The sequence below is a fragment of the Nicotiana sylvestris genome, chromosome 8 (assembly GCF_000393655.2).
Source record: "Nicotiana sylvestris chromosome 8, ASM39365v2, whole genome shotgun sequence".
Lineage (NCBI taxonomy): Eukaryota > Viridiplantae > Streptophyta > Magnoliopsida > Solanales > Solanaceae > Nicotiana > Nicotiana sylvestris.
The window spans coordinates 1534521-1550353 of NC_091064.1; the positions used below are offsets into that span (position 1 = coordinate 1534521).

At 35.8% G+C, this 15833-nt stretch overlaps 3 protein-coding genes across 9 annotated transcripts; 2 read left to right on the top strand and 1 right to left on the bottom strand.

The window, feature by feature from the left end:
• Positions 1-1742: 1742 nt before the first annotated feature.
• Positions 1743-4058, bottom strand: LOC104237733 (splicing factor Cactin). Its single transcript, XM_009791937.2, has one exon. The coding sequence runs from the start codon at positions 4041-4043 to the stop codon at positions 1968-1970; it is 2076 nt and encodes a 691-aa protein (XP_009790239.1). The 5' UTR covers positions 4044-4058; the 3' UTR covers positions 1743-1967.
• A 443-nt stretch (positions 4059-4501) lies between these two features.
• Positions 4502-9620, top strand: LOC104237735 (cytochrome P450 CYP72A219-like). Of its 7 annotated transcripts, none has more exons than XM_070155611.1 (7): positions 4548-4562; positions 5008-5167; positions 5428-5611; positions 6440-6657; positions 7150-7382; positions 7626-8013; positions 8906-9620. In XM_070155611.1, exons 3-7 carry the CDS (start codon positions 5500-5502, stop codon positions 9329-9331), a joined length of 1377 nt encoding a protein of 458 aa, XP_070011712.1. In that variant the 5' UTR covers positions 4548-4562; positions 5008-5167; positions 5428-5499; the 3' UTR covers positions 9332-9620. The 7 variants fall into 7 exon arrangements, with proteins under 7 accessions (XP_009790248.1, XP_070011712.1, XP_009790242.1 ...); XM_009791940.2 differs by lacking the exon at positions 4548-4562 and adding an exon at positions 4600-4736; XM_009791941.2 differs by lacking the exon at positions 4548-4562 and adding an exon at positions 4600-4736 and having other exon boundaries at positions 5041-5167.
• Positions 9621-11500: 1880 nt separating this feature from the next.
• On the top strand, positions 11501-15447 carry LOC104237736 (cytochrome P450 CYP72A219-like). The gene is made up of 5 exons (XM_009791948.2): positions 11501-11792; positions 12589-12806; positions 13489-13730; positions 14157-14541; positions 14904-15447. Exons 1-5 carry the CDS (start codon positions 11507-11509, stop codon positions 15324-15326), a joined length of 1554 nt encoding a protein of 517 aa, XP_009790250.1. The 5' UTR covers positions 11501-11506; the 3' UTR covers positions 15327-15447.
• Positions 15448-15833: the final 386 nt, after the last annotated feature.

Genomic DNA, 15833 nt, shown 5'->3' on the forward strand with positions numbered 1-15833 from the left:
CCCTGCATTTCTACAAGAGGTTTTTTCCACGGCTTGAACCTCTGACCTCCTGGTCACATGGCAGAAACTTTACCGGTTACGCCAAGGCTCCCCATCACGCAAAGAACTCTGTGTTTGGATTTTGAGTCCCAAATATTCTCCTAGATGAGGATACAATGCTAACTCACTGACGTCGGCCTTCCCAAGCTAATTGACCGAAATCAGAGCCAAATTACCAAAATGAGAGGCTATTCCGGGTTATCTGGCTTCCAACGACTTAGTGCAACCATTATAGAAACGGTAGATATCTTTGGCTTGGCCATTATGATCTTGGACATCTTGTGTGGAAGGAAACATTTCCACCTATCTGAACCAGAGGATCAGAGGGTATCTTGAAGCTTTTCAAGACAAAGGCAGAGAGGAAGGACAACCAGTCGATCTGATTGATGAACACCGTGAAGATATGCAGTGTTACAGAGAAGTCATACAGACGTTGCAGGTCATGGAGGGTGTTCTGGACATTGAAAAGAAGCTAAAGTATAGCTTTCTTAACCCACAAATAGAAAATGAAACATTAATAAATTCTGCAGATTCGGCTTCACTGATTCCTTCAATCATGTCAGGCCCAAGGAGAGTAGAAAACGATTGGAAAGCATTCTAGTTCCCAGTTGCTATGAATTGCAGCTTTCTTTCTACTTGTAGTTTTCTTCCCATTGTTAACATAGTTAAAGCCTAAAGGGGTTTCGTTTTTAATATTATAGCATATATTACTTAATAACTGTGATATTATCAAGAGGGTAGAAGGAAAGAAATGAATTTTTACTGCACATTCCGGGTTTAAATTTATCATTGCAATCTAAAACCAATTCACCAACTTTTTCTCTCTTCTTCCCTTGCCTATCTTCTCTTAAAGGGGTGGGAAAGAAAAGGAAGGGTTGATGTAAGCTTTTATCCGTTGCTCTTTGGGAGTTGTTGGTTTGAAGAAATTGGACAAGTAAATAAGTGAATTTATATACCGTCAAACCTTTATATAACAGCCTTGTTGTTCTAATATTTTTGGACTTCTATAGTGAAGTGTTGTTATAGAAGATATATTATAATATAACATAAACATTGGTTCCGGGAAAAACTTAGCTTTTATAGCGACCGGCTGTTATATAGGAATATTGTTATAGAGAGGTATAACTGTACTGCTATTTATTCGTTGTTTCATTCTTTCCCTTTCCTATCCAACTAAGTGACTCTTAATTTCAAAATCCAGAGGCAATCTCATTTTCTAGAAGGGTACAGAATACTTCAAATAGGAAAAAGCAACTTTATAAGACTTTGCTGCTTTTCCTATTCAAGGAACATAGACCTTCAAGGAAACAATCAAGTAGGAATGATCCATCTCTAAAGGGGCACCTAGACATATCAAAAGCACAATTCAACCTGGGAACTATAAAATCTAGAATTACCTTTGGAATCTCCATAGGCTGCTCTATTTTGCAGATATTCCATGAAGGCTCTCCGTCAGATTTATGTGCATCTTAGTGCAATTCGTGCAAACACTGTTAACTCAATATGAAACACCACATTATAAATACCTATTCTTTAAACATTTCAATGCCAAAATAAAGGGTCTAAGCAATTGTAAATTCTGATAGTTCATCTCCAACAAGACATTCATATCTCTCTTAATTTACCAGATGCAGCTCAAACTATTGGAGGAAATAGAAATCACTAGCTTAATGTAAGTTACAGTGCATGCAAAGAAACATGAGGAAGACTGAAAGGGCTAGCCTTATAAGGTTGCCAGGCAACAGTGACTTCACTTACTATTAGCATAAGTTTATCAGAAGAGCCCAAAGCTTTGGATTACACACATTATGGCCAGTTTACAAAATTCTCCATGAATCAAATCACATATAAACTGACCTAAAAAAGTACATAAACAAGAAATTCATAAAGCTGAACCTTGCAACAAAGTGTTTACTTCTTGAAGCCCATCAACGACGGTATCTGTGACGCTTGAAGTTAAAATACAGATGCAGAATTCCTCGATCGAATATGCACTTGAACCCCTTTTTATGAGAGTACTCCCATTCCCTGTTAACAATTCGAAAAGCTATATCCTCATAAGGAGGGCCAGCATGGAACTTTATGATGCAAGTATCAGCACTATCTCCATCTTTCTCTATGACATAAGTTGGAGCTTTTGCTTTGTCAACGAGATCAGGATAAAAGATATTGAATTTGTATCCCTGCACAATCTTAGGAGGGGGGTTATCGTGATCATAATGAGTTTGATTATACTTGTTCCATTCATAACCAGTATGAACACGGTTGAAATACTTCGGCTTCCTCGGCCTATACTTGTCGTGCCACCAGTACACTTGTGAATCAAGATTAATTTCGTCGTTTGAGCCAAATACTGCATCCCCTTCCTCCATCACTCCCATAGATTTAAATGCTTTCTTCTCAAAGTTGTTGTCTTCTAAGGGAGTTGGTGTCAAAACCTTATCTTGTGCACGTCTCTCTTCCAAAACAGCCATACGTTTCCTCTCAAGTATTGCCCTGTCTTCTTCAGGATCAACTGCTTCTTCGTTGTCATCACCGTGCATTAACACAGGCGAATAAGAACCCGCCTCTTCATCATCATCTTCTTCCTCTTCCTCCACCTCCTTCTCCTTAGCCTCCTCATTCAAGAAGGGCTCCGGAGACATAGCTCTAACCTCGTCTTGATAATGCTCCATATCTTCCTCATTAATCCTCAATGTCTCTTCTTCCACCTCTACATCGCGACTCTCCAATGGTTTCTCAAGATGCTCAAGATGTTTGCGCAGCATTTTCGCGTGAATTTCCCTCAAACAAGCCTTTGCCTTAAAAATCTGAAGCCGCTTAAGAACAGCTTCCCAGTACTCTACAACCTTAGCAGTACCAGATCGCATTTGCGACTCAATCTGCGACTGCATCGCCTCTAACTCACCATACCCTTTACCTTGTAACAAAGACTTAACATCTGCTTCGATACTCGAATGCAACCCCCTCTCTTCTGCAAGCAATTCAGGTGGTAATTCCTCTCCGCGCACTCGTGCTTTATCCATAGCTTCCTTTTTCCTAGCTTCAGCTAATTCCCAATTACACACCACCAAAAGCGCCTCCCAATACTGTATATGCATCGGTGTTTCCCTATCTAAATCGATATGCAATTTTATATCCTCCTCAAGTTCTTCCATTTCTTTTATACCTAAACCTTTAAACACAACATAAGGTTCATCTATTTCCACATCAAAATCTCCAGAAGGTTCTAACTGCTTTATAAGAACATCAATGGGCTTAACCCGACCCTGACGGAGGCGAATTTCAGTCCGAACTTTACTCTGATCAAAATGAAACTCTTCTTCCTTCTTCTCCCAGTCCTGAAACTCGGCCCGGGCCCGTTCTCTAGCTAACAACTGTAATTCCTCTTCGCGTTGGGCTTTCTCCATTGCTCGTTCTTCTCTCCTCTTTTTAACCTTTTCAATTTCAGCCATTCGTTCTTTCTGCCTTTGCTTCTCTGCCTTCATCGAGAAGGTATCCAGCGGCACACCACGTGTGACGTCTCGTTCGATTTTCTTCCTCCACACGAATTTCTCGTTCAGATTTGAATCTCCGAATGGATTTGAATCATTTGAATAACCAGAAACTGTCTGTTGTTTCAACTTCTTCGCTACTTTCATAGCCTTCTTCTGTGCTTTCTTAGCCATATATAAAGCGATTTCTTCTTCAGTGATTTTCCTCTTCTTCTTCTTTCGCTCGGCGTCGCTGCTCTCTTCGTCGGAATATTCATGAGTTCTGGATCTGCGGCTGTGACTTCGGCTTTGGCTTCGGCGGCGGCGACTGCTACTCGGCGGAGATGAATCGGAGTCGGAGTGAGAAATTGAATCGGAGTCTGTGGCAGGGGATTCAGAATCGTCTGAATATCGTCGGCCGGACTTAGACGATTTCTTCTTGCTACGGTTGCCGGATGAACCCATTGCGGCGGGGAGATTTTTGCTAATCGGGTTTGTGAGGGAAGGGTAGAACACGCACCTCTGCTCCATTTATAGTTTGCTCCGGGTCGGGTTTAGATTTACTTTTAGTTTATTCTTTGTTTTTTGGATAAATTTCTACTAAATGATAACATTGGATAAAAATAAAGAGCTATAAGCTGACGATTATTTGGAAAAATAAAAGGTTGTCTTCTTCTTCTTCTATATTTAATATAATTTAATTCAATTGTCTAATTAAATTAAATTGCATTACAGTAGTTTTTTATTTATAAAAAAATAGTGTCATTTGAGATAAAACCGAGTCCATTAATTTGCAAACAAGGTTGGAAAAAAATTTTACTTATAATTTTATTTTAAAACATATTGAGTAATGTAATTAATTTTCTTATTGCTATATCCTATTTCTCTTTCTCGCGTCCCTTTTTTTGACGTAATAAAAAAAAAAATTATTACTGCATGCCTATGTGGTTTGCTTGCATACTATTATATAGTGGGGTTATCCAGTGCGCAGAGAGTGCTCACCCGAAGAGGCTGTAGCGGCTGCGGATTTTCCTGGGTTCCAAACGAAAAGTAAGTTTTCACTCAATACTAAAATTTTGTCGCATCTCGTAACTAGAGTTTAGTCTATACGAGTGCACTCCTAGCCAAATTCAATCCGAAGTGTCATCAAACCTAGTGAAAATAATCGTCACAGTTTGAGTTTCTGCTTTCAACGAGATTCTCTCCTTGCTAGAAAGTTATTCGGTAAGAAGATCTTTGATTGATGTGTCTGAATAAGGTTAGATCAATAATAGTTGCTTGGAGCTTTCTCTATACCTTTATTGAATTGTCCGACTCTTAGCTCGGGTTCTTACTTAATGAATAGACAATTTTAGCAAAAATCAAGGATTAATTTTTAGCAAGGTACAAAATATATGGTCAAATATGGTGACGAAAAGTCTGATTTACTTGGCAAACAAGATCACTAATATGGACATTGACTCTTAAACTTTTCTTCTTTCCTCTGTTCCTTCAGCTATCTTTGATTTGTCAAATTCTTCTTATCAAGCTATCTAGATACATTTGACGAGAGTAAGCAACCCCACTTACAATCGAGAGGTCGTGAGTTCGAGTCTCCCAAGAACAACGCGGGAAGTTATTGGAGGAAAGGATGCCGGAACAGTCTCTACCTAGCGGTAGGGGTAAAGTCTGTAGTTTGTTGTTGTTGTTGTAGATACATTTGACTCTTATAATATTTCTCCATGATAAGCTTGCTTTGCAACTCTTCTTTTGCCCAAAGAAATGCATATAAATACAAGATTTTCCAAGCCCGTTTCTCCATTATATATCATAGAAAGAAACAAAGATGCTATACATTTCGCTAGCAATCTCCTTTGTCATAATAATTATTCTTTATAGATGGGGTTGGAGATTCATGAATTGGCTGTGGTTGCAGCCAAAGTGTTTGGAGAAATGCCTCAGAGAGTTGGGTTTTAGGGGAAACTCTTACAAGCTGTTGTATGGAGACATGAAAGAAGTTGTGATGATGGATGAAGAAGCTAAGTCCAAGCCTATCAAATTCTCTCATGATATTGTGCCTAGAATCATGCCCTTCATCCAAAAAACCATCATCGATTACGGTACGGTGAATATAATTCCCTAATACATATGCACCTTCTCATTCATTATGCTTTTTTTTTTGGGTGGCTATTTTTCCCTTCCATTTCATATACAGTCAATATAAGGAGCGTAACCTGTTGACTCTGTGTGAATTCCTCAAGCGCATATATATGCAGTAGCGGAATCAGGAATTCTAATAAAGGGATTAGAGAGAAGAAGAAAAAACCCAAGAATATCACGTCTAAGATTTTTGTCACTACACAAAAAGTTTCTCCTACGCCAAGAGGATTCAACAATTTATATATATCTAAGAAATTTTATTTTTACACTATTTGAATAAAATAATTTTCCAATGTAGGGAATTCAAACGTTGGACTGTGTTGCTCGCCCCTGCACATATTGACGTGACACTTCTTACTGAGCAAATACCATGGGCGAAGCTGGGGTGGAGGGGATGAACCCCTTTTGTCGAAATATTACACTGCATATATGTCATTATATATGGAGTATTAGATATTGAATCCTCTTGGCGTCTTCGCATGTTATGCTTTTTTTAATTTTTGAAAATCCTGCCCCCTGCCACTGGCAAATACATGTAAATATTTCATAGATAGGTGGCAATGAAACTTGTGCACAGAACCTCAGCCTTCTCTGATAGCTTATTACATTACGTGAACTGATTAATCTGAACGCTTAAATTGTCTCTTAGATTGTTAGAGACACGTTTATTACGTTGTTTTTAGGTCTATAACATAACAAACATTATTGCGCGACTTTGTTTGTGTGAGATATTATATGTCATCTTAATAGGTTTTTTCATTAATGAATATATAGCATCTTAATTATAGGTAAGAAGTCTTTTATATGGTTGGGGCCAACTCCTGCATTGCTCATCATGGACCCAGAACTTATAAGGGAAATCTTGTCAAAGAGTAATATATTCCAGAAGCCTCCGCCTACTGCACAAACAAAATTGTTAGCAGAAGGAATCTTGAGCTATGAAGCAGATAAATGGGCTAAACACAGAAGAATCATCAATCATGCTTTTCACCTAGACAAGTTGAAGGTATCTCTAAACTCGATATAGTTGCTTAAGTTTCTAGGATTGTGAATAGTAACCTGCTATGTATAACATGTTAATATGCACTGATAAAAGGGAAGCCGGTGCACAAAGCATCTTGCATCCGAGCGAGGTCTAGGGAAGCACCGCACCGTTGTGGGGGGGGGGGAGGGGGTTGTAATGTAGGCAGCCTACCCTGATGCAAGCATCAGTGACTGATTCCATTGCTTGAACCTGTGACCTACAGGTCACAAAGAGACAACTTTACTGTTGTTCCAAGACTCCCCTTCATAATGTGCTAACGCCCACCGTGGGGCTCGACCCATGGCCACAAGGTTAAGAGCCTTGCACTCGACCGACTGAGCTAGACTTAATATACACTGACAAGGTAAACTTTTTTTATACAATATATATAAGTAAATCCTGTTGATTTGTACCTTTCCAAGTATGCAAACTCTAATACTGATTGTGGTTGTTTAAATGTAATATATTATGCAGCATATGGTACCTTCATTCCATTTGTGTACTTGTGAGATGTTGAGCAAATGGGAAAAAATTGTCTCAGCAGAAGGATCAGAGGTAGATGTCTGGCCATATCTTCAAAGTTTAACTAGTGATGCTATTTCAAGAACTGCATTTGGCAATAGCTATGAAGAAGGAAGAAAGATGTTTGAACTTCAACAAGAACTAGCCAAAATTATCTTAAAAGTGACAGAGTCAAGTTATATTAAGTAAGTTACCTTCATATTCGTCCCCCTAATATAGTTGTATACATCAAAATGTTTGGAGTCATACTATACACCAACAGTGTAAACAATTTTTACACCATGACTGTTGTTTAACTTATTATAATAGGTAGTTAACATTTTATCGGATTATCAATTAATGAGTACGTATCGTAGAGATTTACCTCATTGTTACCTTATAAGTTACACTGTTATTGCATAGAACCTAAACTCTTTTCTAAATTATAGGTTCTTGCCCAACAAAGAGGATAGAAGGATGAAACAAATATATCAGGAAGTAAGATCACTTGTGTTGGGAATTATCAATAAAAGAATGAATGCAATTGAAGCAGGGGAAGCATCTAATAATGATGACTTATTGGGTATATTATTGGAATCCAATTTGAAAGAAATCCAGGAACATCGAAATAAGAAATTTGGAATGAGTATGGATGAGGTGATTGAAGAGTGTAAGTTGTTTTATTTTGCTGGACAAGAGACAACTTCAGCATTGCTTACATGGTCAATGATTGTATTGAGCAAACACTCCGAATGGCAAGCTCGTGCTAGAGAAGAGGTTCTTCAAGTCTTTGGCAACAACAAACCTGACTATGACATGCTGAATCAACTCAAAGTTGTAAGTGCATCTTCTCTATGTATCTATCCGCTAAGTTTGAAGGTTTTTGTATATTTTTCTTTTGTATTCTTTTAAACACTAGGAATTAAGTTAATATACACTGACAATTTATGTAATTTAACATGTGATATCAAGTGAAAAAAAGGGGTAGCCCGGTGTACTAAGCTCCAGCTGTGCACGGGGTCCGGGGAAGGTCCAGACCACAAGCAGTGGCGAAGCTAGGAATTTCCCGAAAGGTATTCAAATTTGAAAGAAGCGAAAAAAAAATTCCGACAAAGGGTGTTCAATATGTGTTGTATACCTCTAAAACGTAATATTTTACCTATATACACAGTGTAATTTTTCGACGAAGAGTTGTCAACTGGCCACCCTTATGACCATGTGGCTTCGCCGCTGACCATAAGGGTCTATTCTACGCTGCCTTACCCTGCATTTCTGCAAGAAGCTGTTTTCACGGCTCGAACCCGTGACCTCCTAGTCACATGACAGCAACTTACCAGTTGCGCCAAGTTCAAACATGTGATATCAAGTCATTCACCATTTTTCCTAATGCTTAACCATAATAGCGATCTTGTAATAACCTTACAAGTGACCTGATTTACACAATCAGTGTATTGAACTTGAATGCTTTAAATAGAACTGGAGTGATTAGGTGGACACCCGGTGTCCTACCTGTATCTTTTCAAGAAGAATTTAACTTATGTCCATTGACCGTGTAAATTAACGAATTTTTATACAATGAGTATAATTTAACCTGTTGTAGCATGTTATCTATCGTATTTTCTAGTTACTAATTCAATTTATTATTTCCGGTTGTAATTAATTTTAGATAACCTGATACATACTGTCACTATATAGAAGCTGAACTCTTCTTAAAATGGTTCTTGAACAGGTAACTATGATTATTCAGGAAGTCTTGAGATTGTATCCACCACTTCTTTTGATGGGTCGAGAGGTACATACAGAAACCAAATTAGGAAACTTATCATTACCAAGTGGAGTGCAACTCCTATTACCAACAATAATGTTGTATCATGACCAAGAAATATGGGGTGAAGATATTAAAGAGTTCAATCCAGAGAGGTTTAGTGAAGGAGTAAACAAAGCAACAAAAGGCAAGTTTGCATACTTTCCATTTAGTTGGGGACCAAGAATCTGCATTGGACAAAACTTTGCTATGTTAGAGGCCAAAATGGCACTTGCTATGATTCTACAACACTATGCTTTTGATGTTTCTCCTTCTTATGCTCATGTTCCTTATTCAGTGCTAACTCTTCAACCTCAACATGGCGCTCAGCTAATTCTACACAAGTTGTAGACAGAGACGAAGCCAAAATTTGAAGTTTAGGAGCTCTAAACTTATCCCCGAATAGCTCGTCTTAGTTTCTCCAGACCCCACTTGTGGGAATATATTGACTATCTTCTTCTTGTTGTTGTAGCTCGTCTTAGTTTCTGGGTTTGCAGTAGGGTCTAAGCAAAAACTGTTGGTTTGTCTGAATTCGTGTCTAATACATTAGTTTCGTCCCTGATTATTTGGAGCATCTTATAGCCAAATTAGCTTCCGAAGTTTAGTTTAATATTTGGTAATAAAGGATCACTTATTCTAATTTTTTTTGTTACATGGTTTTGGGTTGTTATTTTTTATTTGTGAAGAAAGCTGGTTCCTGCTCTTATTCATGAAGATTGTATTAGTAGCTTATTAATTAAATTCGTATCCATTATTAAGTGTATGTATATTTCACCTTTTCTTGGTAAAAAACGTTGGTGAGGTTGATGGCTGCGGCTTCAAACTACCCTTTCCTCATGTACACCAAAAGGGAAAAATTCTGCTTTGGTGACATGAGATAGAAACAACAACAAACCCAGTATGTTCCCAACAGATGAGGTCTGGGGAGGATAGTCTGTACGCAGGTAGAGAGGCTGTTTGACATGAGATAGAAAACATAACAAAAAATGGTTCCCATATATTTTGGAGTAGGAATAAAAATAATATCTTAGTAGGCGTTTGGACATAAGAATTGTAAAATTCGAAAAAATGGTGAAAAAAAATTTAGAGTTGTGGTTGAACATAAATTTCAGTTTGGGTTGTTTTGAAGTTTTGTGAGTAAAATTTTTTAAAAGCAGCTTTTTGCAATTTTTCAAATTTTCGAAAATTTCCGAAATTTGAAAGAAAAAAATGCCTTTCTGGAGAGAGAGAGGATGGGGTGGGTAGGCATGACGTGGGGTTAGGTGTGTGGGTGTGGAGGTGGGTTGGTGATGTTGAGAAAGGTTGAGAAGTAATTTTAGAAAATGTTTTCTCTTATCTTGATAAGGAAAATATTTTCCTCCAATTGAAAGAAAATAAGTTAATAAAAGAAATATTTTTCAAAATATTTAAACTATTAAAAAATATTTTCCGAAAAATATTTTCTTTCGTACCAATTACCCCTAGTCCACTTAAAGGATTTGACATACTGGGTTAAGAATGTACTTTTTTTCATTCATATAGAGACATGGAACTAATGAAAGTTTAATATCATATGAAAATTGAAATACAGGACTTAACTAATGTTGGCAAAATCTGATTCGGCGCTCTCAAAATAATAGTCGATAACATCTCAATTTTTCTATATTGCCTTTTTTAAAAAATATATATTTCACTGCAACCCATCACAATCTCTGCTCCAGAGATTATTCTACTCCTTGTTCCACAAGGAAAGGGAAGATAGAAATTTAATATTTCTAGTCCTTCTTTCACTATAAAGAAAAAAGATTAATTATATTATTATTACTTTGACTTGTATGTTTATTCCAAAACTTAGCAACCAAGCATTGGAAATTCCAGATAACCTTAAATTTTTAACTAGTACTAGGATGACCCTCCTTTCCTTAGACTTTGAATTTGTGTTTGAATCTTTAAAATAAAAGAATTTAAGTTATATACAATAAAATTATTATCTGATTAATTTTATTTATTATGCAAAAATTATCTTATTTAGATTACAAATCTCATATTATAAAGAGACTTACCTGTAGATATTTGGATGACCTGATAAGATAAAAAAATCTTCCGCCGATGTATATAACTTAAACTCAAAAAACAATGGGATACTAAGGCCCCAATTGTCCATATTTTTTTTTTCTCAAAAATGTGTTTGTTCAAGAAATTTTTAAAGTTTTTGGAATTTTTTGAAAATGAGTTTTTCAAAATTTTCAAATTTTTTTCCTACTCACAAAACTACAATATTTTTTAACTTAACTCAAAATACTACTTTGTTTTTCAAAAATTATAATTTTTATGTCGAAACGCCTACTTAACAGAAAAAAAAAATTCAAAAAACCTAGAGAGAGAGACAGAATGACGTGTATTGCTTCATAAGCATTAAAGACGCGTGTGATCATCAATTTCTTAATTATAGTCAAAATTTAGCTCATAAAAAAATTGTCCTTTTATTTTCATCAAGTATATATAATACTATCAAGATCAAAGAGCTCAGTGTGGAAAAATCCTACAATGGAGATATCATATTACAGTTTAAAAATTGCAATCTCATCATTTGTAGTTATCTTTATATTAAAATGGGCATGGAAAATCTTGAATTGGGTTTGGTTCAAACCAAAAGAATTAGAGAAATGCCTTAGACAACAAGGTTTCAAAGGAAACTCTTATAGATTCTTGTTTGGAGATGTGAATGAAATGATGAAGATGGGTAAAGAAGCTTTGTCTAAACCTATTGATTTTTCTCATAATATTTGGCCTAGAGTCATGCCCTTCTTCCACAAAACCATCACCACATATGGTACGTAGTGTCTCCGTCGTTTTATTTTCTGTGTCTTAGTTTAACTGAACACAAAATTTAAATATATAAAGAAAATTGCTGAACCTTGTGATTTGATATTAGAGGTGTGTTAACATACCAAAAGTATCCCTTAAATCTTGCGGTTTTAAGCATATCATGTTATGTTGTACGATAGGGATGGAGCTAGAGTATTGCGTATGAGTTCGACATAATCCAATAGCTTTGGTTCAAATCATGTATTTTATTTAAAAAAATTCATATGTACAAACTACAAAATAATTTATCGAAAACCTAGTAACCCTCGCTTTTTCTCCAGAATCAAGAACTTATACACTCAAAATTCTAATTCCACCTATGCTATAAGAGAGTATTATTAAGGGTAATCTGAGAATGTTAAGATTAATAACTTACTAAATGTTCTAGAACTAGTTACCTAAGATCTTGAAAATAATAAGGATTTAAGTTATTGTCACTGACTTAATTAGTTATAGTAAGTTAGCTACTATGTTACCGATGTTTATCATAAAAATGTGCCTTATTATTAATCTAATAGTGACTTGTGTGTAAATATGTTTACACCGTAATAAAATTTAAAGGGATCTTGACACAAATAGTCAGCTATATTCATTATTTACTTTCCTTAGCTGGTGAATTATACACTGATTATACACATAATATACCTAATTTATTTATGTATTATATATGCATCGACTATTTTAAATTTAAGCGATGGGGAGACGGCTATTTATGTTAATTCTTCAAAAGTTTAAACTCAAAAGTTGTTGTACTTTTGTAGGTAAGAATTGTTTGGCGTGGTATGGGCCAAGACCAGCAATTGTTATCGTAGACCCTGAACTTATAAGAGAGGTGCTAACGAAAAATTACATTTTTCAAAAGCCACCTGGCACTCCACTTACTAAGTTGGCAGCAAATGGACTTGCTGGCTATGAAGCAGATAAATGGGCTAAACATAGAAGGCTTATCAATCCTGCTTTTCACCTTGACAAATTGAAGGTTTTTAAGATGAAACTATCTTGTGTCAATTTGCACTACTTTTTTTCTAGTAGTTTATTGTAGACTTGCTTAAGAATTCCGCCTATATAAGCTTGCTCAAATTGTCGGTCTCAAATCCGAATATAGGAGGAAGATTGTGGTAGGCTGACAACCAGCGTAACATTTGCTAAATTATTGACTTGCTTAAGGTTGGATTTTTTTTTTTGTGTGGTTATTTTACTTACCGTTATGTTGTGGAAACAACCTCTTGCAAAAATGTAGGGTAAGGCTGCGTATGATAGACCTTTGTGGTCCGGCCCTTCTCCGAACCCCGCGCATAGCGGAACCTTAGTGCACCAGACTGCACACTTATCATTATGTTATGGGATTAGGGCAAGGAAAGGGGAAAGGGGGTGATGAGTATCGAATTCCCTCTCATCGATGTTACTAAACTATAAGTTTTGATGGTTATAAGGTTAGATTCTTATTTGTAGTCAAAAATTGGAAAGTAAAGTTCATTTGATCTATCACCACTACTAATAAGAGGAGGATCTAGAGTGATTTCGGTAGATTCAACTAAAAAAATTCCTTTTTAACTCGCATAATGTACGCATGTAATAAAATCGTACATATTTTGATATTACTGATTTAAATCTTAGATTCACCTCTACTGATCTTATTATGTCTAATGCATAACGTGCAGCATATGCTACCTGCATTCTTATTGACTGCTAGTGAGATGCTGAGCAAATGGGAGAAAGTTGTCTCGACAGGAGGATCAGAGATAGATGTGTGGCCATATCTACAAACTTTAACAAGTGATGCCATTTCAAGAACTGCTTTTGGCAGTAGTTATGAAGAAGGAAGAAAGATTTTTGAACTTCAAAAAGAGCAAATGGAACTACTTTTACAAATAGCACGCTCATTATACATCCCGGGATGGAGGTACAATTACTGATTTCTTAGGGTTCAACTTTTTGGAGTTTTTCAAATTTCCGAAAAATTCCGAAATTCAACTTCAAGTGAAATTTAAAATTTTCATGGCCAAATACTGATTAAAAAAAGTGATTTTTTTTTGTCTGACCAAACGGGTCCTTAGTTATTTCGTTACGTCTTCAATATCTACTATCGTATTTAATTACGTGTTCATAGGCCACGTCGTTGAAAGTTCCTTCTAATAATGAATGTGGATGAGACTACAACGCAGATCGTTGACGACTTTGATACTATGTTGAATTATGTGATCATCTCATCTAAAAGTTAAAACGGTTTGAAAAGACACACTTTTAGTTACTTAATTACGTCTTCAGTGTCTACTATGAAACTTTTCTTATTTGCAACTTCAATTCTACTTAATTTCTTGAACCATAGGTTTATACCAACAAAAACAAACAGAAGGATGAAGCAAATCTTTAACGAAGTGCGCGTATTGATATTGGGAATTATCAAGAAAAGAATGAGTATGATTGAAAATGGAGAAGCTCCTGATGATTTATTGGGTACATTATTGGCATCCAATTTAAAAGAAATTCAACAACATGGAAATAACAAGAAATTTGGTATGAGTATTGATGAGGTGATTGAAGAGTGTAAGCTATTCTATCTTGCTGGGCAAGAGACTACTTCAGCTTTACTTGTTTGGACTATGATTTTATTGTGCAAGTATCCTATTTGGCAAGAACAAGCTAGAGAAGAGGTTTTGCAAGTGTTTGGAAATGATGATCTTGACTATGACAAGTTGAATCAGCTAAAAATAGTAAGTATTTGATTAAAAATAGACTTTGAACACCCTTGCATAGCCCACCGATAATTTTGAACATTCTTATTGAATTTTCTGGCTTCGACAATGATTAGCAGTATTATTTTGTTTATACTGCCAGTATATATAAGTACATAACTTAAATATCCTACAAAAAACCATTTCGCCGTGATGGCAATAATCACATGTGGTGGAATTGTTAAACAAATAGCCAGCTAGATTCATTGTTTACCTTTTCTAGTCGGTATATATAGATTGTATATTGACTATACACAGTTATATACATAGTACACATGAATTATATACATCCCGATTAGGTAGACGGCTATTTGAGTTAATTCTTCTTGTTTGTTTGATAGGTGACTATGATCTTAAACGAGGTCATGAGATTGTATCCTTCAGGATATTTCATTAATCGAATGGTAATCAAAGAAACAAAGTTAGGGAATTTATATTTACCAGCTGGCGTGCAACTTTTATTAGCAACAATTTTGTTACATCATGATACTGAAATATGGGGAGATGATGCAATGGAGTTCAATCCAGAAAGATTTAGTGAAGGTGTAGCCAAAGCAACAAAAGGACAACTTGTGTTCTTTCCATTTAGTTGGGGTCCAAGAATTTGTATTGGCCAAAACTTTGCTATGTTAGAGGCTAAGATGACAATTGCCATGATTTTGAAACACTATGCATTTGAACTTTCTCCATCTTATGCTCATGCTCCACACCCACTGCTGCTTCAACCACAATATGGTGCTCATTTAATTTTGCACAAGTTGTAGAAATGATCAGAAGGGGAGTCTTACAGCTTGTTTGGATTGTTGTTACATGTCGTTTCATAATGTATTGTATTGTATTGTTTGATGAATACAATATTTGGATAGATTGTATCTTTTGCCGTTGTTTCATGATGTCACACACCAACAAATTGAAGAATAAACTTGCAACATTACTAAGAAAAATAGGATATGAAGTAGAATTATTATATAAAAAAGTACGGTAAATGATAAAATATGATTATTTAATAATAAGGAGGCAAGATGAGTTGGGGAAAAAGCAAGGAAACGACGCCACCACACCAAATTCGTCGTCCCATAAAGTGGCACTTTTTGTTGTTAAATAACGATTTATTTAATTATATGATACAATAAAATTTAAGTAACAATCAAAATAAATATTGTATTTAAAATAACAATACGATACAATATAATAAGGAACAACCATCCACACAAGCTTCTAGAGCAACGGTAAAATTATTTTCGTGTGACTTATAAATCATAGGTTCGAGC